The sequence below is a fragment of the Phaethon aethereus genome (genome assembly GCF_964289735.1).
Source record: "Phaethon aethereus genome assembly, chromosome: 4".
Classification (NCBI taxonomy): Eukaryota; Metazoa; Chordata; class Aves; order Phaethontiformes; family Phaethontidae; genus Phaethon; species Phaethon aethereus.
The window spans coordinates 29,022,042-29,043,429 of record NC_138578.1 but is presented as its reverse complement, the minus strand read 5'-3'; the positions used below and the strand labels follow the sequence as shown (position 1 = coordinate 29,043,429).

The window sequence follows — 21,388 nt, the reverse complement described above, 5'->3', positions numbered from 1 at the left end:
CTAAGTCTTTAGCATTTAAAACAAAACAGGTGTCAAAGGCCAACCTTTTAGCAGTCTCTTCTGCAACACTGGCCAGATTTTTATCCGGAAAAAGTCTAAGAGGAAGAAGCCAAATAAGAAACACCTGTTGGATTATTTTTACACATTTATTCCAAAACATGCAAGTGCTGAAGACCACCATTGCCTTACTGGGTCTGGCAGCTGATATACTTCGAGAAAAAACCAATCTCGCATACTGCAGATTCTCCCTCTAGAGAAACTGTGCCACTGAAGCAACTGTGTAATATACAATATTCTCAGCACCCTTCTTTGTCAGTTATTGAACAAACAGGCACAAAAGCAGTGGGTCAGCCTTCTGCTGTATGTTGGGAAGTGAGCTGCCATTTACAACCATGTACGACACTCCTCATTGGGACTGAGTATTATAAACCTCAAAAAAGCCTCATTCCTAGCCTTAGGTACATAGATGTAACCCTTAGATCTTCTTCCATTTGCTATTTATTTCATGCCACCACTCAAACTGACAACCATGGGGCACGCTAGTTAAGCAAAGGCTTATTGGAGTGTACATTACAGCTCGAAGCTCTACAGAAGTAGATCAGCAACTGGTAAAGACTTGGATCAGGCAGTAGTACTTTCTTGCCCACTTTCCAAAAGCCTAGAAATTTTCTAAGGACAAGTAGAAGATTATTATAAACAGACTAACTAGGCTTGCTTTCACAGTGTTAGAAAACACATTCAATGCATTTTATTTTGAATGATTGCATGATGTTTTACCTGTGTTTCGAGTTCTTTGATTGTTTTCCCTAGTGCTTCTTCAACACTTAGAATCTGAGATTCTTTTTCACAAATATTTCTTTCCAACTTCTTGACAGTGTCCTGGGATTGCTTCAGAGAACTCTGTGTATTTCTCAGTTCTTCATGTGCCAAAATGTTCTTTAGAATAAAAGGAAGAAAATCCACAACAGAGAATTCAATTATTCCGCAGCACTAGCAAGTACTCCTTGATTAAAAAAAAAACCAAAACAAACACACAAAACCCCACTACCCTGTATATTTCAATATAGTTTATAAATATTCTTACACTCTTCCCCTTAACATGTATGGTCCATTTCTGTAAAGGTAGAATTCCTACCATTGATACAGTGTCCTTTATATCCTCTTTGAGTTGGTCTGTCTCAGCTTGGAGAGACTCCTCTTTTTGCTTCAAGTAATCTCTTTCCTGGGTTAGCGTTTTTATTTCTTCCCGACATTTGGTAAGCTGCTGAAGAACTGCCTGGATCTCTGAATCCTTGGCCTCCAGTCTCAACTGCATAATCTTTTCTTGTTCTTTTAGTTGCTCCATTTCATTTAACTTCTGCTGAGTCCTAATAAAATCTTCTCTTACTTCAAGAAGTTGTTTGTGCTCTGATGTCTTTTCTTCCAGTTCTTTCATTTTGCTAGAGAGCTTTAGTTTGTAAAGGAAAAGGCCAGACACTTCCATTGTAATGCAGAACTGCATAATGTGTACATGTTCTCACAGAATCTTATATTAGTTTAGAAAGGGTGAGAGAGGCTAGCTTTCAACAAGAGAGTAGGAAGTTCATAATTTCACTTTAAGTTGCTGCTTATATTCTTGCCCACATTAAATAAACATTGGTTTGTGAAACCTTCCTGTGGTTTCTCCTTAGCAGCAAAAGTCTTACTAAAACATAATGCTACACACGAAACTGTAGCATATCTTAGGAGTTATCAAATTAGGATTATCAAATCCATAGCTGGAATATGACAGCCATAGCAGTGCCAAAAGCCTTGTCAAAAATATGAATCTTTAGTTCCCATCTTAATTTTTTTTTCCTTTCTAATTGCCAATTTATGTGGTGATTCCCTTTGCTTTGGAAGTTCCCAATGAGAAAACTTTGTTTCTATGACTTCAGATAGAGTAAGTCATAGCAGCGTATTTAAAAAAAAATTGCATAAAGATAACTTAAGAATGGGAAAAGAAAAGCTCAAGTACAGAAGGAGAACATATAACCTGCAGCAACATACACATTTCTTTGCCTATGAAGAAAGAGACTGCTGAGCTTCATAATCCTGCAACCTTATACACCTAACACAGAATAAGTAATATCCAACTCGTGCTAGAGGAATTTCAATGACAATGTTATTTATACCTTTAAGACTACTTCTCCAAAAAAAGTTGGGTTTTTTTTGTAATACTATCAACAAACTCCTCATGTCTTGTCTGTAAAAAGGAGCAAGCTGACACTGACCTCTAATTTAACTTCATCCAAAGTTGTTTTAGACTCTCGTGCTTCTTTAGATAGAATATCTATTTGGAGCTTCATTTGTTCGTTGTTTTCTAATGCAACTATATATTTTTGCTCTAGTTCTTCATGGAGCTGTTTAAGTGCAACATATTCCTGATCAGACTTTACATATTTAAGTTGTGCATCTGCTAGATCATCTTTTGATTTTCCAATTTCTTCAGTCATATGTTCACATTTAACTTCATTATCAGCTACTTCAGAAAGCAGCTTTTCTCTTTCCAATTTTAATAAGCGTAGCTCCTCACATTTTTCAAGAATCTGCCAACAGAAAAGCAATATTAATAGCATTTTCTAAATCAGCATTTGTCATAGTTGCATAATAAAAAACACGTTCATATGCAGATACAGGAAATAAAGTACAGGCAAACACATAGCTCCCTCCCAACAAACTAAAACCCAATGTACTGTGCTATCTAGCTCTATCTAGAACAATCCTTCAAAGAGAAGCAAGACAGACAAGCCCCTTCCAAAACCTTGAAACCTCTCCTCCAACTCTTTAGATGTTCCCTTTTTTCCTATGTTTGAGCTAGGGCTAAGGACTGATACTCCTAGTTATAACTCCTAAACTGACTAGACGTATTAATACTTTCTTCATGGTACAGAGTTTATAAAGTTGTTAACATCTAATTAAGTTTTGTTTATTAGTGGAAGTAGGCCACTGGAAGGGTTTGGGACTTTTTGCAAAGCATTCCTGAGTTTGAGAGGTTAGTTGGCCTGGGTAATTTTCACTGCACATACTTAGTAGCAGGTATTTAAGGACAAAGAAACCTAGAAAGTGTTTGCAAACAAACCCTTTAAGACACGTTTATAGCAAACAGACTACTAAGCCCTGACCTGTCAGGAAACAGAAAAGTTTCCTTACAAGTTTTCCAGAATTTGCAAGTTAAATCTCTCACTTCTCAAGCAGCATTTCCGCTAAGAGCCCTTGAAATTTTCTCTTTGCCCAATTAGACAAAAATTCAGTTTTAGAACAGTAAACCAGGATCAAACAGTTATACATACACACACAGTTATCAGTGGTGACCATGGCAAATAGGCAGGCAAGTGTTGGACTAGAAATTCCCAATTAATTATAGTAGAATTCGACTAAACATGATTCCCAATTAATTATAGTAGAATTCGACTAAACATGTGATCTTAAATTTATTCCTGGGTGCCAATATTAAATACCTGAGGAACAATAATTAAATGAACTTAGTTGTAAAATCTCAGGTTATTTGATTCAAGACAACTTTTGGTTTTAAAACTTCATATCCAATAGGCCTCCATTAATAGGCTACCGGTGAAGTAAAATATAAAAACAAGGAAAAAAAAGTTAAATTTTTTGTTTACCTCTTTCTGCTGTATCTCAACAGTGTTTTGTAGAGACTGAAATTCTGATAGTTCATTTACTTGTTTTTGTAAAAGTGTGTTCTCTTTCAATGCTTTTTCTAGTTCGCCTTTTAAGTCAGCTGCCTTTTTTTCCAGCTCCACAAGAGAGAGCAGATCTAGAAAATTAAGACGTTTAGATTAATAAGACAGTGTGAAAGAAAGCATGTTTTAAACTAAGCAGAAGATTTCATATCAGTATAGCTCCGGAAAAATATATTTTACAATGGCGAACAATTAAAAGATGAAACTACGGGTCTGAACTTGGTCATCATTTGTCAGGTTGATATCCCGTTTGTTTTAGGTTCTGCCTGACAGCCTTCATTAACTTGACTGTCTTTGTACAAAATACAAAAGTGCCAGCAGTACCAGATATACTCTAACATTTTGTATTGACAGAAGCTCCAACTATTTGAGAAAACAAGAGCCAAAGTCTTCCCTATTCCCTCACCATCACAGTGAAGGGTAAGGAGAGGGGGAGATGGGAAGGGGAAATAAAAAGCACCACCTGAAACCGTACCTTTTGGAATTTTACCCTCCATCAGTGAAGTCAGCCTTGTGTTTTCTTGAAATACAGACTGCAACTCTTTCTGCAAATCAGACTGCATTTTTCTGTAACTGGCTTTTCCTGCTTCTATTTGGCTTTGATAGAGTTGAACATCCTTTTGCATTTGCTTGTAATTATTCAAGAGTTCATTCTTCAGGAAAAGAAAACAACATGCAATTCACATACAAAATAAAAGTCTACTCACTTAACATTTAAACATTGCATTCTGTCACGTTTCCTGTTGTCACTCTGAACAACTCTGGCCTTGATAAATGTGGCAGAATAAGCCACAATTTAATAACTGCATTCCTGTCAGAGTCCTATAAAAAAACCAAACACATACCTTACCTCAGAGGTCAGGGCCATAACTGCTTCCACTATTTTGTCTTTACTTCTTCAAAGCTCAAAGCAAGCTCCATCCCACTTCTAAGTGTGTATCTCCTATTCTTGTTTCTTTTCTGGTAAAATCATATTTGGAGTCTTAAGTCCTAGTAACTCCCTAAAGCCGGTTGATTTATTCTCTCTCTCTCTCCTGGTAAACCAAAAACTAATCACGCACTCCTATAGAATAAACCTCTACTTTCTTTTTATTTTTCTCCTGAAGACCCATTTTCCATGAATTCCAGAATGAAAACATTACTTGGAGCATGAGTCATCAGCTTTCTCCAAATACTCCACCACATCTTGTCTATATCCATTGCCTTCTTCCCTAGTCTGGGAGCAGACAGGCCCTTAACAGCATTTTGTAGGGCTATAAATGCAGTTTAACAAGTACTTGCCATCTTCTCTTTCAGCTCAAAATTTTCAGTTCTGAGAAAAGCAGATTCTCTTTTGGCATCCAAGGCTATGGTTTCACTATCTAAGAGGGATTTATTCAGCTGCTGGATTTCCTCAATTAGCTTATCAGAATCCCCCTGAAAAAGACAGATAAATACTCAAAGAAATTAAAAAACATACAGCCATAATAAAAAAAGTGTTCATTATGTGGTTAAAATGTAAACACATGCTCAGAAAACTTGGCAAGGAACAGTAGGAAGCTCATTTGAGAGACGAGATAAAGAGCAGTATTTCCCATAGCTTTACTTCACCAGAGTACTGCTGTATCATAAGGTAGTAGTTAGCATTTTAAGCTTTGTAAAAGAACTTTCCTAACATCTGTAGGGAAGTAGATTTCAATTATACCAAGGCTATACCTAAATTTAACCTACCTCCAACAAAACCAAAACCATCTCTCAAACCAGCAGAAAACTCAAATTTACCACTGAAAAAGATGTGTCCTTTTTTTCCACTCCTGCTTTCTGCAATTCTTCCACATGATTCTGTAATATCTTTATTTTGTTCTCTTTCTCTTTCAGCTGTTCCAGTTTGGAATTTATTTCTGCCTGAAAGTTGGACAAAAAAAGGAGATGGAAGTTTCTAGTGCCCAGTTTTGTTTTTCAGGTAAGAATTTAACAAAAACCTGTTCTCTATATAGGAAGCGTGCATGGCTTTTTAGACATATCCTCCCTATAGCTGGTAAGGCTAACCAGAGCCCAATGATCTCTAGGTTGTCTTCAGCAGATACAGTATTTCAAGAACACAGTTCATACAAATCTTACTGCATGTAAATTCATGGACAGGCTCACCTCAAGTTCCTCATTGTACACTTCAGCATTTGAAACTAGATTCTTTAAGTTGGTGATTTCATGCATTAGTTGAATCTGTGGAGCAAATTGAAGCAAAATTGCAGAGGATGTTAGAAAGCACCCAGTAGTTTTAGTTGCCAACACCATGAAAGTAAGCAAGGTCTATATTGCATTTCCTTTCCTATTGGTGGGGAAACCATATATACACAGGCATAGCTATTTAAACAGCTACAAAGCAAGTTGCTACATTTTCTTTCAAATGGATAGCTGAGATGCAAAGCTTTGTTTTAGCTTCCCAGTAATTAGAAAGGATTCAAGTACAATTTAATCTGCAACAGCTCAAGAAGAGCAACATTATCAAAGCAATTAATGCAGAAATCCTACAGATATGACACTTCAAATTCTAGTCATGTTAAGCAGCTTTTTATGACACAGTGCAGATATTTATGATTTAATCTATTCACTAACAAGAATGAGAAGGTGCCAAAATTGAGGTAAAGCAAGCCATAAACACATTCAGTGGCATCCTCAGAAAGGAGGCACAAGTAGAAGACTAGATAGAAAAGCACTTCTAAAACTGAAGAACTCTTTTCTTTTGGTCTTTGTTAGAAAAGCTTTACAATAACCACTCATCTACAAGTACTTCTGTATAGTCACAAGTGTAGGTAAGGAGAAAACACAATCTGTAAATTACAGATCAGTGTAAAGCTTTAAAACAAGCACTCTCTTGTAAGTATTTCTATGTTGTTAGGAGTATAGTGAGAAGAAAACTCAATCTGTAATCTTAAAATCAGAGGATGGTTGTAGAAGATAGGGTACAATACCACTGTCAGAAGTTATTTAATGTCATTATTCAGAATAATAGAGTTTACCTATATATATATATATATATATGTATATATATATATATCTGTGGCAATTTAAATTGATGGATTTCAACTAATGTATTTAGTGAAGTATGTGACCTTTCAGTATTGCTGTAATTAATCTACTACATGGTTATCAACAAATGCTTACCTTTTATGGACTGTCTTCAGATACATATCTGAAAACATGAGTCATTCAAAAAGCAGTTCTTGTAATAGAAGCCACTTTAGAACATTTGTTATTAGATACACAAAAGCTTTGCAGTGAAAACTAACTGAAGATTTGTTAAGCGTTGGCTGATAAGGAAGATAGCACAATTAGTTTAGCATACAAAGGGTCTTCTAAAAAATCTTAAATACACGCTAAATCATAATCTATTATGGATCCATTTTGTTTAAGATCCATAAATCTTCGTAGGGAACACAATGGAAATGAGAGGTGATCTTGTTAAATTGTAACCTCAAGCAACAATGCAAAAGGATGTAACTTCAGCTTCAACCTTAGTTTTGTCGTCAGAGGATATTAAACAGACTAGTGTGTACAAGTAACCTGCAGAGACAGTATCAGGAAAGAAATGGAATAATACATCCATGTCTCAATACCTCACGTTGTTGGTTTTGGGGTTTTGTTTGAGGTTGGGTGGGTCTGTCCGTCCCGTTCCCCTCCTCCCCCCGTGACTTATTTTACAATCTAGCCCTTGGGCAGCTAGAACCTAATACAAGTAAAACACATTTTAGGTTCTAGAATCAGAGCATAAAACATTTGGACAAACAAGGTACATCTCCACTAACAGCACAAGTAGGTGAAGGGAACTGAAATTCAGTACTTCCTATATCATAAGTTATCCAGTAGGTAGGTTTAACTTTTTCTCACTTCCTGGCACAAAATACAATGTTTCAATTTTCCACAGACATTACTATTCACACTATTATTTTTAAATATTTTATCACTAAGATAAATAATATGTTAAAAGTTAATGCTCACATAGTCCAACAGATTACCGAAAGCCAGAGCTAGCTTGGATTGTAAACCAAGATGTTTTGCACAAGAAATAGTGAAACATGGTTTAGCAACCATGCTTGAACTTCAAAAAAATTCTAAAATGTATTTACACAGAAAAACTGTCTCTTGTAGAAATCTAGAGTGAAATTCAGATTATGCATATAGAAAAGTAATATATGGGTACATATATACACACACAAATACATGTTTAACCAGACTTCAGTATGCAACTCCCCAAAAATTTAAGTCTGAGTTTTATACTCTGAGTAAATCCAGTTTAAAACCTGGGTTCATTCATTCTGTTGCTGAACATAGCTTATAACACCATCTGTTTGTAAATCAGCAGCTGAGTATATATACACTGAATGAACTCTAGAAAACATTTGAGCATAGAGATTTCTTGTCTCTCTGTATTTATTTCAATGCACCTTACCTCATGATCTTTTTGTGTTTGTTTTTCCAGTGCTTCAAATTCATCCATTTCTTTTTTTTCTTTCAGTTTCTCCTTCATTTCATTTATTTCTAATTTCAACTGCTCATTTTCCAATACTAGGTTATTAAAATTAGCTTGCAGGACGTTGACCTCATTTACAGCAATATCCTGGAGAAGCAGCACAAGAAACTTTAGAAGCTGTTGTTGGAATTGCAGTCTTATTTCTAGAAAATACCAGACAGACTTACCTTTTCTAGTGCTAACGCTTCACAGAGTTGCACAGATTCTTCAAAGTCTCTCTGAGTCTATAAAAAGAATTGCTTGCAGTTAAATGATCTACAAGATCAAGCAAGGTTGTTATTATTATATTCCTTCTTGCTTTCTTTTCACAACTACACCTGTTTAAACACCAAAGCTTACTGGATCATTTGCCACAAAATCATACAATCATCCCACAACTTTACGGAGATGACCAAGAGACTTACTTTCTAACCAGTTATAGTAATTTTTCAGACATATAGAAGAATATTGGTGTTCTACAGAAGGGTAAGGCTGACCTTACTGAAAAGCAAGTAATGTATATGCACTGTATTAGACAGCCGAAATAGATTATGAAGTTACCCAATTCATGTTAGGTCCAGCAGTCCATTCTACATCTGAGATTTGATCAGGAACCATCAGACATTGGTTTTCATATTCAGAATTCTCCAACGTAGCTGAAAATAAAGATGTATTAAAAAAACAGAGTAGCAGTAGATTTTAAACTGGTCATCACGAATTATTTTCTTATCGAAGAATTTTATCACATTGGAAACAACCATTCAATGGCAAAGATGCAGCACACTGAGTAGGACTTCTGAATCTCATGATTTTCTCTTATGAAAGAGAACAACACTAAAGTCCAGTCCCTACACTTATGCTGACCACCTTATCACAAGTTAATGAATACTAAACCAAATTCAGAATAAATACGTAATTGCAGACTAGGAAAAGTGTTTAAGCATCAAGGAAAGAACCACTCAACAGGATCCTGCAAAATTTGAAGAAAAGCACCACCCCCACACAAAGCGAAGAAAACCCTGACAAACCACATGCAAGCAAAAAGTCTTGACAAAATGATAGGTAATAAGGCTGTAAGAAGATGCAATTAAGCAATTCTTCTCATTTTCAGTTCAGCTTTCTTTGTCCCTCACTCCTCTAATATGGAAGTCCTTGAATGTCTCTGTATCTCAATCTGATCTTTGAGTAATGACTTCTCTATTCTTGTTAAGGATTTTGGAATTTCATAGACACCCCACTTTTTTGGGGGTAACAACACTGTTTGGATGGATAGTCTGTGTTAAAGAAAAACTTTGTCTACTTTTACAAAAATCTGGGGGCTGGGGTAAGCTGCATTGCTGAAGTATTTGTAAACCCCGTCTTTTATCTCACAGCCCCTACCTTCGGTTTTAACAACTTAAAAGCTCAAAATCCAAAAGAGAAAAAAAAAGTAATTTCCTTGGAAAGGGGCATTTTTATTTTGTGCTATCAGAGAGTTGATTTATTCCCTTTGGGAAGCTAAGTAATGCTTGCAAAGTTACCAAACAGGAATTTGCTACACATTATTTCATCTGGGATAGTATCCAATAGACTTATGCTCCCACTTTTTAAGGAAAAAAAAAAAAAAAAAAAAAAACCACCCAAACCAAAACCAGCCAAACCTTATTTCCAGCACAAAAACTACTACTTTTATTGTGCTAAAACCACTTCCCTTCCAGGCAGCATTCTTTGCTGGCAGACAAATGCCATTTCCTTGTAGGCTATATGTAACTTTTTCAAAACTGCATTCATGGAACATAATTTGAGTAGTAAAAGCGTAGCTTTTGTGCTGTTAGAAAATTTGCTTTTTGATTTAGATTTATTCAGAAGGGATTATTTCTCATTTCAGAGCTGCTTTGCAGTTTCCTTATTTTTTCCTGAAGATACTTACAATCCTCCATGTCTGGTACTGCCGACAGAGACATTTTCATTTTTTTTGTTTCAGTCAGCATTGGTTTTTCAAAGTCTTCAAAATAGCTCACATTCACCTGGTTTATTTTACCAGGAGCCCAAGTAACTCTTCGTCTTCTCTTGGCCTTTTAAAAAAAAGTATTAACAGAAAAAGTGATACAACCAAAGCACTAAGTAGAGAATGGATGTTGCATTAGGCTAGTTCTATAACAGACCAGCTAGACAGTACCAGTCTAGACAACTTAACATTTTTTTTCAATTTCTTCATAATTAAAGTACAGCATAACAGTTTGAAAGCAAAAGTCTTTGCAGTCTGTTCACTGCAAGGCAACACTGAATTGATACTCACTCAGAAGTTATTTTTAAAGTTACTCCTTTAAAAATAGGCAATTTTCACACAATTTTCCTTATCCAACTTATACTTCATTGTCAGTATAATCTTATGTATTTAATATTACCTTTTGCCAAGTATTTCATAATTAACAAATAAGATCTAGAACAGGTACGTACTTTAGCATTCTGTTTTGAGGAAAAGGAGGCAGAAGTCACCAGCATCTCAGTTAAGTTTCGTATTCTATCTTCCTGCACTTTTTGAAGAGAATTTTTTTCTTCCAACAGCTGGGCCAATTGGTCTTTTTCCATTGCATGAATTTGAGTCTTTGAAGACACCTTCCATAAAAAGAATATTAATCAAACTAACATTTTAAGAACACAAACTACTCCTACAGAAGATACACCACTACTACTATGTAAAAACAACTACAAGCATATATTCTTTTAAGTCTGGAAGAGCTGTCTTTAATCTTTAACAATGAAAATGACAATTTAGTCTACAGTTACATGTAGACTTAGTATTTAAAGAGGTCAAAACTGCCTCACAATATGTCCTCAGATTTTTCTGGGGGCAAAAAACCCCAGAACATTCTTTCAAGTGTAAGATGGTTTAAGATGACCGTCCCATGGTGCCAGAAGCCTGAAGCTCTTTAAGAACTATGATTCAACTGCCAAATAACAGCAAGCTACTCCAATGCATGTGGTCTCTTACAATTTGAAGTACTGAAAATTTATTCTGTTGTAAAGCAACTGCATTACAGTAGCTAGTTTTTCTGACAACTTTATCATAAGCTTACAATATTTTAGAGTAATTTGAAGTTCACATGGGATTTTCTAAGAAATTCTTCTGTAATTAAGTACTTTCCTCACTACCTACCATCTCAGAAGACAGCAAACACACTTCTAGGTGCAAGTTCATACCGCAAATTAATTCTCTCCAAAAACAAGAGGTCACTTATTTTTCCTTAAGCTTTTCCTATGACTATTTTTATTCAAAAGAAAAAAAAAAAAAGCATCTTTTGATGATTTAATTTACCAAAACAGTATGTTCAGGATTGTGATTTTCCTGTGCTTTATCTTTTATGATCTATGCTCTAACACTACTTGAAAGATTGCTCCTCAACTCCACAGGCTTTTGGAGAAAGATGAACACGAGAGACTACACTGTTTGATGGGAAGTTACTATTGTTCATTTTCTAAATGTATCTTCTGCTTATACCTGATGTAAGTTTTGCCACTGATCCTTCGCAGTTGCAACTTCTTGCAACTCAAATGGAAGATAAATGTTGGTAAGGGGGAAAAAATAGGAATTAAGTTGGAATCTTTAATTGCAATGTAAGAAGTTACTGAATGTCAGTTAATTATTCCTTTTGATCTGTGGCAATAAAAGTATGCTATAAAGGCATGACATTTCTTAAATACATTAACCTACAGAAAGAAAATAATTCAGTTAGTTGATCTCACTCAGTGTTAGCTTTCACACAGACATGTTGATTATCATCAGTTGTTCTAAACTTCACATCACCTTTTCAAGTTCTATTCTCTCAAAAGAAATGAGAAAGTGACAGATATAATTTTAAACAGTTTATCTACCCCTCCAGACTTAACTGGTTTCAGTTTAAAACAGAATATTTCCAAATAGCTATCCATACAAAGGATAGGTTAACTTTAATAAGTTTATTACATACTTCCTCCAACTGCTTTTTCAAATCCAGGATTTCTTTGCGATATCTCTTCAGAAGGGCATCGTCATCAAGTACTTCGTTCACTTTTGGAGTATTCTTCATTCTTTTGGCTGTATTGGCAAACTAGAAGAATATTCTCTCATGGGCAATAGTTAGAGAATAAATATATCAGAAGACTTATTGTGTCTCATATTTCCCAACCGAAGTAAATGGACAGTTTATTAGATAAAGAACAAGATATAATAAAGGACACAAATATTTGTATTTGCTTATTTTTCATGTATTCTAAGCTTTGAAAAGATAAGTTTTCTTTGCTTGATATTAATACCTAAAAAGTGAAGCCTACCATTTAAGCAAAAATTCAGCAAGTTATTTTTTATTTAATAAAAAGCTCAAGAGACCAAAAAGGAAGACAGTGCTACCTAAAGAATACAGTTCAATTACCTCCCTTTCCTGTAGGACCTGTCTTAACATCTTGCATTAACAAAGACTTGTAGTTCTGTGTTTGGAAAAGGCAAATGAGAAAACAGAGGTTATCTACTGCCTGCAAGGAGAGAGAAGGAGCTTTGTTCCAACTGCCAGAAAGCTCTAGTTCAACAACCTAGTACAAGATGACAACTGGGAAAAGATGCTGTGTACAAAACTAATATGTCAAGTTCCAAATCCTCAGAAGACCTTTAGAAGATTCAAGTGACTACAAATCCAGCAGATAACATTTTACGCCCCTCCAACCTGTCTACAATGAAGCCTTGAGTCAGAATAATGCTTGAAAACAGGTGAGAAGTTTTACCTGAAGAGTACTGAGCGTTTCATCAAAAGAAACAGGAGTAATTGTACAAATAATAACCGTCTTAGCATTTCCTCCAAGGGAGTTCTGCAGAATTCGAGTCAGTTTGCTGTCTCTATAATTTATGAAGCTGATGAAAAAGAGAGAAGAAAAAAGAAAATTGACATTTTTCTATAGAAAAAACACAGTAAATATCCTTTCTAGAGGTAATAGGTTATTTGAAATAGTTATCTACATAAAACAGGATTATATATAAAGGATTTAAATTTCTTAGTGTATTAGTAACTTCTCTTAAAACAGGTATACAAACACAAATGCTTACCCAGAAGGGTCATCACACAGTTTTTTGATAACTTGACCCAGAATGAACAAGCTCCGGTTTATATTGCAGCCTTCTTTCAGTCGGACACCTAGGTATCACACAGTAAATTTTTTTTATTTTAAATTAAAACAACATTAAGATACATTTTCACCCCATCAAGATTTTGTGCTATGCTACGCTACGTTAAGAGGGATTATCCAAGAGTTAAATCTCAAGTGCCACAATGCATTATGACCCATCACCAGCCAGTATCAAATCCTTTACAATAGCCAAAATGCATCAAAGATAGTAATTTATCACAAATAAACATTAATAATCTTTACATAGTAAGTACCTGGGGCCACAAGAACTTTAATTTTGTTTCCTGTTAAAATTTTGCAAGTGCCCATACTTACATGTATAAGTACGCCAAACCAGCCTTAGATACAACTTTTGGGTTAGTTATTCCTTGCAAGAGAGAATATTAACTTGTGTTCCTCTCAGATCACTTTTTTTGATGATAAAGACATTTTTGTGCAGCTTCATGCTGTCATTGTTAACAGTCAAGCTTCCTCTTAGCTAAAGAGTGAGCCATCTATTTATTCACTCTTCACCTTTAGAAGCTTGTAGGGACTCATATGTAATGATTTCTTTACTACAGGTGAATCTTTACTGATTCATCTCCATTCTATTAGTTCAGTGCATGACTGTTGCTGGACCTGCTATTCTAGAAAAGCCATATTACTACCTAATTGTTTGCACTTTACAGCGTTTTCAGTATTTTCCTGAGTAGATCCTGCCCTGCCAAGGGGAAAAGAGATTATTTATAGACAATAAGTAACACAATGGCACATAGATCAAATAATTTCCTTTCTATCATAGTCTCTCATAAGGGTTAATTAACAGAAACGGTCAGCAGGAGAACCTCATTTAACACTCACCTTCAGATCCTGTTTGACTAGCTCTTTCACTGCCTGCCAGATCTACCAAGTTCTGCAAATTCATTAAATGTTGCACAGGTTAGTTCTGAGGCAATTTAGTTTTAGATCCTCTTAGTTCCAAATATCTGCTAAGAATTTCATAAACTAAAGTTACACTTAGAAAAAAACAAAAGGTCTGTCATTATTGGAAGTAATCCATAGCTACTACACACATACCATCCAATACTTCCAAGGCACATAAGGACATGGAGTAATAAGTTGGTATAAAGTCTATTTATACCATGCTGAACAGTATTTCAAACTTGCAGTGTTATTTCCCCTACCCTCAGTAACAAAAAGATAAACATAGTTTCTCAATATAGATGTGTTAACTACAGATTCAAGCCGTAGGAAGCTTCATAGAATCACAGATCATCTGTTCCAATCGGTCATGGACAAGAAAGCCTAGAAGAGATTATCTAGCACTCTCCCAAATCAGCTGTATGTCTCTCCTTGCCTGTCATTGTGGGGATAAGGAAAGGAAGAAATTAAATACCAGAGGAAAAGCCTCACTCTGAATCTGGTTCAAAGTCAACTAGAACTTTATAGCACCCTGCAAGGATTTGCTTGAGCAAGTAGCCCTCACTTTAATTGGTTTCTGTTTCAGAAGGGCAAAGTCTTGTACTAACCCCACCAAGCAGCAACAAACCAAAAAGGGCAAAACCCTCTCTCTCCCCGCTGCTAACAGAGGTTACTATAAAGTCAGTTGGAACAGAGAGACAGGGCAGAGGGTGGGGGGTGGTGTAAGAAGAGTCGATCCCATAAGCTATGGTGAGAAAAAAAATTAAGTGGGCAGTAGTTTGCTCAGATACTGCATGAGGAATATTTACATTCAAATCATAGAGGTTTTTCACATGAAGCCAGGTCAGAAAGCTCTTTCCACAATGCATGTGATTGACTTCATCCTATTCCCAATTCTGAACAAGAGTGCTCATGCAGATTTTAGCAAGTTCAAATGCTTTCATATTGATTTTACTCCTCCAGTTGATTTGGATTCTTGCCTGAGAATCAAGTGAAGGCTATATGGAGAAGGCTTCAGAAACCAAAAACTCCCCTAGAGATGAGCAGTGTAATCCCCCCAGTTTAGGATATCTCATACACTAGTAAACCACTAAAGGGATACTAAGTGGGGTTACTTCTGAAAAAAAGGAATCTTCTGGTCATTGCAGCTGTAGGTGACATGTTCTTTTAACAACAACTAAATTTGAGGGTAAAAGAAGCCTTAAGGTTAGAATTTATTTCACTAGGCTTGTCAGTGGTCAGGAACTGTGTAGGGGTTGGGAATCTGTGTTTAACAAAACGCAGGAGCATAAGGGACTATTGTCAGAGTGCTCTTGGGAAGGGCATAACACTCCTCAATCCAGCATGAATTGTCTAGGAACTATTTCCATGTCACAATTCCCTTTGGTGGGAAGATAGCCTCCAGATAACACCCCAGGAGTCTCCCTCTATACAGGCAATCAGAAACATCTGATATAAGTTAACAGGAAAGCATGTTCATAATATCATTATAAGGTAACATTCTTCTCTCAAACAAGCAGTTACAATAAGTTCTCTACTGAAATGCCTATTTAATAACTTCTTGGAGTATGGCTTACCAAGTGGGATACCATCACTGCTCCATCACAGCTTGCATTTGCAGGGTCACTTCGTTCTCTGCTTTCAATGATCTAGAAGTAGAGGGTGCAATAAAGTTTTTGTCACTTTGAAAAAAATAAACCCCCTCCTAATAGTGAAACAGTTTTTACCATTCTGAAGATAGTGTGAGAACGGCTGCTGTGTTCATTCATTTTTGTTTCCCCATAATGGCGATTTTCTGTCAAAAAGCAGTATTAGAATACTTTTGCTTATATTCTGATAAACTGGAGATAACAGACAAAAAGTACAAGTTTAAAACTATCTGAAAAACATTGATTTCTGAATATTATCTCAAAGACATACCTTTCCTAAAATAGCAACTGACACTGGCTAAATAACTTACTTTCTCCTTTTCTGATCCATTCCATAACTTGTTCTGGGGCAACCACCACTTCTTCAATCAGATCTTCTACATATGTATTCCTCTTAAGAACAAAAACAGTAATAAATTTTACTGAACTCTAAAACTCACTTCAATACATTAAGTTAACATTACCAGCATTTACTACAGTATTTATTACAGTTTGCTTTCTTCTTAAAAGGAAGCAACAGCAGCTGAATATCTTTTTACTCTGAACGCAAGGAATGAGGAAAGTTTAGATCTTTATCAGAACTGTAGCCTAAAGGCACAGAAAAATCAGACAGATCAAGAAAGTTTCCTAAAAATAAAACTGGTAAGGGAAATATCCTTCTGGACATTTTCTGAGGGAATCCTGGAGTATATTTCTCAGTAAATCATATAAAGCCATAATCATACAACTGATAAATCTCCCTTCTTTGCAAGACCCAAAAGCACTGATAATTTAGGGCATTGAAATAAAAAATACTAAGCGCAAACCACCAATTTTTTATTATTTGCTACAAAACTTAATATAAAGAAACTGAAAACGACATTAATATAGATTTATTTTTCCCTACTGATCATCTTACTAAATAGTTCTAGCCTGAAGGTTATTCTATGATTACAGTAGAAGAAAAGTATATCTACTTTGTAGATGATATGAAGATGGTAAAGTAACCCTGTATATCTGCTGAAGGCTTCATACCATGTTTGCAAAAGTTAGACAACTCCCAAGTATTCACTGTCAAAGTTAAATAAAATATACTATACTGGAAAACTTAAGGGTTTAAGTCTACTTTTACAAACATTTATAAAGATAAACCAGCAACAGCAAGCCCGACTTCACTGTTGTTACTCTACTATATCAAGTGTCCTTCTGCTAACTCCGAAGATCACAATTACACAATCTGACACAGAAAAGTTTTCAACTAGATGCCTCTGAATGCTGCTTTTTTTTAAACTACTGCTTTTAGTCCAGGCAGATACAATATTTATACTACATAACATCCACTTACATTAACATCCTCACGAATTCCCAGAGGCTTCTTTTTCCTGATATCACAAAGCAAATCTGTAATGGTTTCGTTGTAGATTTCCATGTAAGAAACCCTTAGCAAGAATTCTCTATCTGGAATCTAATGTTCACAGAAAAAAAAAAAGAAAAAAGAAAAAAATAACAGACTAATCAATGAACACCTTTTATTGCAAATCAAAGGTGTATGTTTTGGTATCGTTCCACATATTTCTCTCCCCCCATCCTCTTTGCACATTAGAATCTACCAATACAGAATCATTTTTCTTCTATCCCACCTCTTTCCAGCTGCATTAATAGTAAATCACTTTTAGTAGGTTATAAAAGTAAGATAATTGCCCCACAGAAGCATGACATAGTCCTCCCACTTAAATGCCCTTTCCATATCCAATTTCCTCCTGCTTAGGCTCTTTTGTCTCTGTGTACCTAGTCTTCTCTCTGCTTGCTTAGATTTACTTTGCTGCTGCTTCTTCCCCTGCATTCCTGGTAGAGAATACTGGGGTGAGGAAAGACTGCACAGTGGAGAAGTTTTCTTGGCTTTAGTTACTTTTATAGACCCCCCCCTAAGGTACTCTGCACCCCCCCAAAGGAGCAGTGACCATTTCACATAACTGGTAACAATTACTTTAAATCCTCAAGGCAGAAGCAAGTGCTCTGCAGACGTTTTGGAAATCACTGTTTTAACTTACACCTTCTCCTTAATTCCTATTAGCATTGAACAATTAGCCTATAATTCTTTTGAAAGCCTGAAATAAGAAAATTTAGTGTCATATTCTTCCCACTAAAAAAAGTCTTTAATACTGTTAATTTTTTTTAAGTTTTAAAATATCAGAATAAAGAACACAAAGCTTCACATTACCTGATCTACCACATTAATGAGTGAGCATCTATTTATATTTGGAGTCAAGGTTTAGAATATTTGTAAATTTAACAACTCTCCTCAGTTTCAATCTGATTTGATTCCAACTAATAGAGTCCCATTATCTTTTTTTAAACCACTCATCTGTGCAAGGCCAGCAAAGCAACTGCAACACACGGTTCAATTCATTTCCTTCATACTCTCCTTGATACTAAAATTATTTTTTTCTGTAACAATCACACATATTGCTAGTCCTTTCAGTCACTTCAATATAATGGAATTACTGACCTCACAAATAACTTTGAAAACATGTTGAATTGCCTTAGGAATAATACCCACAGAATCTTCATTTCCCATCATTGTGTATGTCTTCCCTGAAGCAGTCTGTCCATAAGCAAAAATTGTGCCTAGAAAGATGGTTAAATTTTACTAATTGCTTAGGAAATACCATCATGGTTTAACTCCAGACGGGAACTGAGCACTGCACAGCAGCTCACTCACTCTCCCATGGTGGGATTTGGGAAAGAATCGGAAAAGTGAGAAAACTCATGGGCTAAGATAAAGACAATTTATTAAGTAAAGCAAAAGCCATGCATGCAAGCAAAGCAAAACAAGGAATTCATTTACCACTTCCCATCGGCAGGTATTCAGCCACCCCCAGGAAAGCAGGGCTCCATCATGCAAAACTGTTACTTGGGAAGACAAACGCCATTACTCTGAATGTCCCTCCCCTTCCTCCTTCTTCTCCCAGCTTTATAAGCTGAGCATGATGTCATAGGGTATGGAATATCCCTTTGGTCAGTTGGGGTCAGCCATCCCAGCTGTGTCCCCTCAACTTTTTGTGCACCCCCAGTCTCCTCCTCGCTGGTGGGGTGGGGCGAGAAGCAGAAAAGGCTTTGACTGTGTGTAATCACTGCTCAGCAATAACGAAAACATCCCTGTATTATCAACACTGCTTTCAGCACAAATCTAAAACATAGCCTCATACGAGCTTCTGTGAAGAAAATTAACTCTATGCAAGCTGAAAACAGCACAAATACATTACAAACAGGATTTAAACACAGTTTAAAACTTACCATTATAACCTTGCACAGCTGACTGTATAATTGGAACAGCTACACCTTCATACAACTGCTGAGTGTTGTCAGTTGAGTGAAAGACACGATCTTAAAAAAACAAAGCATATAAATCCATTGTACTGCACGTCAAAAACAAGCTGTCTTCTTACTCAATATTGCTGACTTCAAATCCAATAAATGGGCATCAGATTGCTTGTAGGATAATTCACACATAAAAGGTAATTGTGACACTATTAAGGCAGGCTTTTTTAAAAAATAATAAATTAAAACCACAACCAAGAAAGATACGATGAACAGACAAGTCAAAAAAACTAAGAATGATGGGCACAGTTAAATAGTCACCCCATTTAATCCTAAAAACAGGTATGGTTAGTTCATCTATGAGGATTGTAAGTCTGAAAAGATAGGCTACTTGTTAAACTCCTAGCTTGGAGCATGCTTTTATTGAATCTATAATTTGGGAAAAATCTTTGTAGTGGCTACATACATATTAACAAGCAGAATGGATCAACAGCAAGAGACTCAAAGCGAGGCAGTTAGTTATGAGGATCTAAGGCCCACATCAGGCACTTTTCAGTTTTGGGTTCCCCCACACCATTCTCCCTAAGTGCTCTGAACTAGCCCTAGTCTAGTCCATTTGTAACTGGAATTCATAAGAAAAGTATCCAGCTTATGAATTCCAAAACCACTCTACAGCATGAACCAGAGGAAAAAAGCAACATCCATCAGGAAGCTGACTTCAAGAGCACACTCATAAGGACTAAAACCAAAATCCTGTGTACCCCAATGGCACTCCTTCAAAATTATGAAGTTGGAAAAAAAACCTCAGGGACGTTGCAAAAAGCTAAGCTCATTGATGTTAGCATACATTCAAGCAGTACAGTAACAAAGGACCATGTAAGCATCAAAATAAAATAATTGCTTTCACATTCTTACCATAACTGAATACTTTTGTACCATTCACTTCAGAAATAGTATTATCTTCACTTTTCCAATGGAGTGACACTTTATCTTCGAGAGCATTTTCTCTAAAAGAAGAGATGTTCTGTTAACTTTATTAGGTTAGGCCTGTGCTCCTATAACGCGGGTCTACCCCCTTGCCGCGAGCACCTCTCCCCCCGAAGCCCTCACCAGCCCTGTTTGCTCCGGCTCACTCCCACCCCCACGGCGACAGACGCCGCATTTACGCCCCCACCTCCCCCTTTTCGTAGGGGGGCAGCGGCGGTCCCCGAGGCCCAGTTTGAAGGTGACAGGGGCACAGCAACACCCAGGGAAGCCGAGAGACCCCACGGCCGCGGGAAGCACTGCGGCCTCCCCTCAGACCGGAGGCTCAGGTGCGGCCCTCCCGCCTGGACGGAGCCTCACCTGGCGATGAGCGGCCGCACGCGCACGCAGACCGTCACGGCTCCCTCGTCCGCCATCCCCGCGGCCGGTGGGCACGAGGCCGCACTCCCGGGCACAGGCTGCCGATGACAGGGAAACCGCCCGCACCCAAGCGAGCAACGCAGCGACCTAACCGCCACCACAGTTTGAACTTCTCCGGAGGCCGCTTCCCATTGGCCCGCGCAGGGCAGACGCCATGGCGGAGCGTACCACTCGCCAAAGGCTGCCGGGGGTGGGCAGGGAAAGCGTAGTGAGGGGTAGGTGGCTGAACAGCCAATGGGCTGACCCGCGATACACCCCCATCCGTCCAGACTCCTGGGACGGTGGCGGCCAGGGCAGCGGTGCTGCAGGCTGGAAGGGAGCGCTTGGCCGTATGCGGCCAGTCGCTGAATAAGCCATCTGCCGAATACGTGAAGGTGACATTGTTACCTACGTATGTTTGGGGGTTTTTTGGGTTTTTTTTTTTTAAAGTAAAATTTATATAGGTATTGGAAATGCGGGTTAGAAAACCAACGTGAACGTTTGGTGGATGGCAGCTACCTGGTTGAAAGCAGAATTATTTTAGGAAAGGGAAGCAGGCTGTTTGCCTGCTTTTCTGAAAAAGGCTGCTTTATTGTGTGGTCGTCTGGTGAGAGCAATGCAGTCTCACGCCAGCGTGGGTGGGCTTGGAGGGCAGGGAGGGAGGGGAAGGTAGCTGTAAAGAAGAGCCTGCAGAGGTCAAAAAAGAAGGCACACTCCAATTGCATTTCTTTTAAGATCAAATCATTCATGACTAATTTATGAAAATACCATTCATGTTCAAACTTTAAAAGTATGTTTCCCCCTGTATT

The 21,388-nt window shown here is 37.1% G+C and overlaps 1 protein-coding gene across 1 annotated transcript in view; it reads right to left on the bottom strand.

Annotated features, from left to right (window-relative positions):
- The window catches only part of CENPE (centromere protein E), a gene marked incomplete at its 3' end in the record, with an annotated part of 38,579 nt that extends 17,193 nt beyond the window's left edge, over positions 1–21,386 (bottom strand). Inside the window, exons 1-25 of the mRNA XM_081999410.1 lie at positions 20,541–21,386; positions 20,112–20,203; positions 19,173–19,262; positions 18,385–18,503; positions 17,221–17,340; positions 16,208–16,289; positions 15,975–16,042; positions 15,825–15,896; positions 14,188–14,239; positions 13,268–13,355; positions 12,949–13,075; positions 12,162–12,281; positions 10,651–10,809; positions 10,121–10,265; positions 8,773–8,867; positions 8,400–8,456; positions 8,152–8,319; positions 5,850–5,924; positions 5,484–5,606; positions 5,004–5,138; positions 4,198–4,375; positions 3,642–3,796; positions 2,253–2,567; positions 1,136–1,447; positions 778–936 (exon numbers count right to left, since the gene is read on the bottom strand). Coding sequence (XP_081855536.1) covers positions 778–936; positions 1,136–1,447; positions 2,253–2,567; positions 3,642–3,796; positions 4,198–4,375; positions 5,004–5,138; positions 5,484–5,606; positions 5,850–5,924; positions 8,152–8,319; positions 8,400–8,456; positions 8,773–8,867; positions 10,121–10,265; positions 10,651–10,809; positions 12,162–12,281; positions 12,949–13,075; positions 13,268–13,355; positions 14,188–14,239; positions 15,825–15,896; positions 15,975–16,042; positions 16,208–16,289; positions 17,221–17,340; positions 18,385–18,503; positions 19,173–19,262; positions 20,112–20,203; positions 20,541–20,596 — 3,162 coding nt within the window. The 5' untranslated portion in view covers positions 20,597–21,386. The remainder of the gene's footprint in view (positions 1–777; positions 937–1,135; positions 1,448–2,252; positions 2,568–3,641; positions 3,797–4,197; positions 4,376–5,003; positions 5,139–5,483; positions 5,607–5,849; positions 5,925–8,151; positions 8,320–8,399; positions 8,457–8,772; positions 8,868–10,120; positions 10,266–10,650; positions 10,810–12,161; positions 12,282–12,948; positions 13,076–13,267; positions 13,356–14,187; positions 14,240–15,824; positions 15,897–15,974; positions 16,043–16,207; positions 16,290–17,220; positions 17,341–18,384; positions 18,504–19,172; positions 19,263–20,111; positions 20,204–20,540) is intronic.
- Positions 21,387–21,388: the final 2 nt, after the last annotated feature.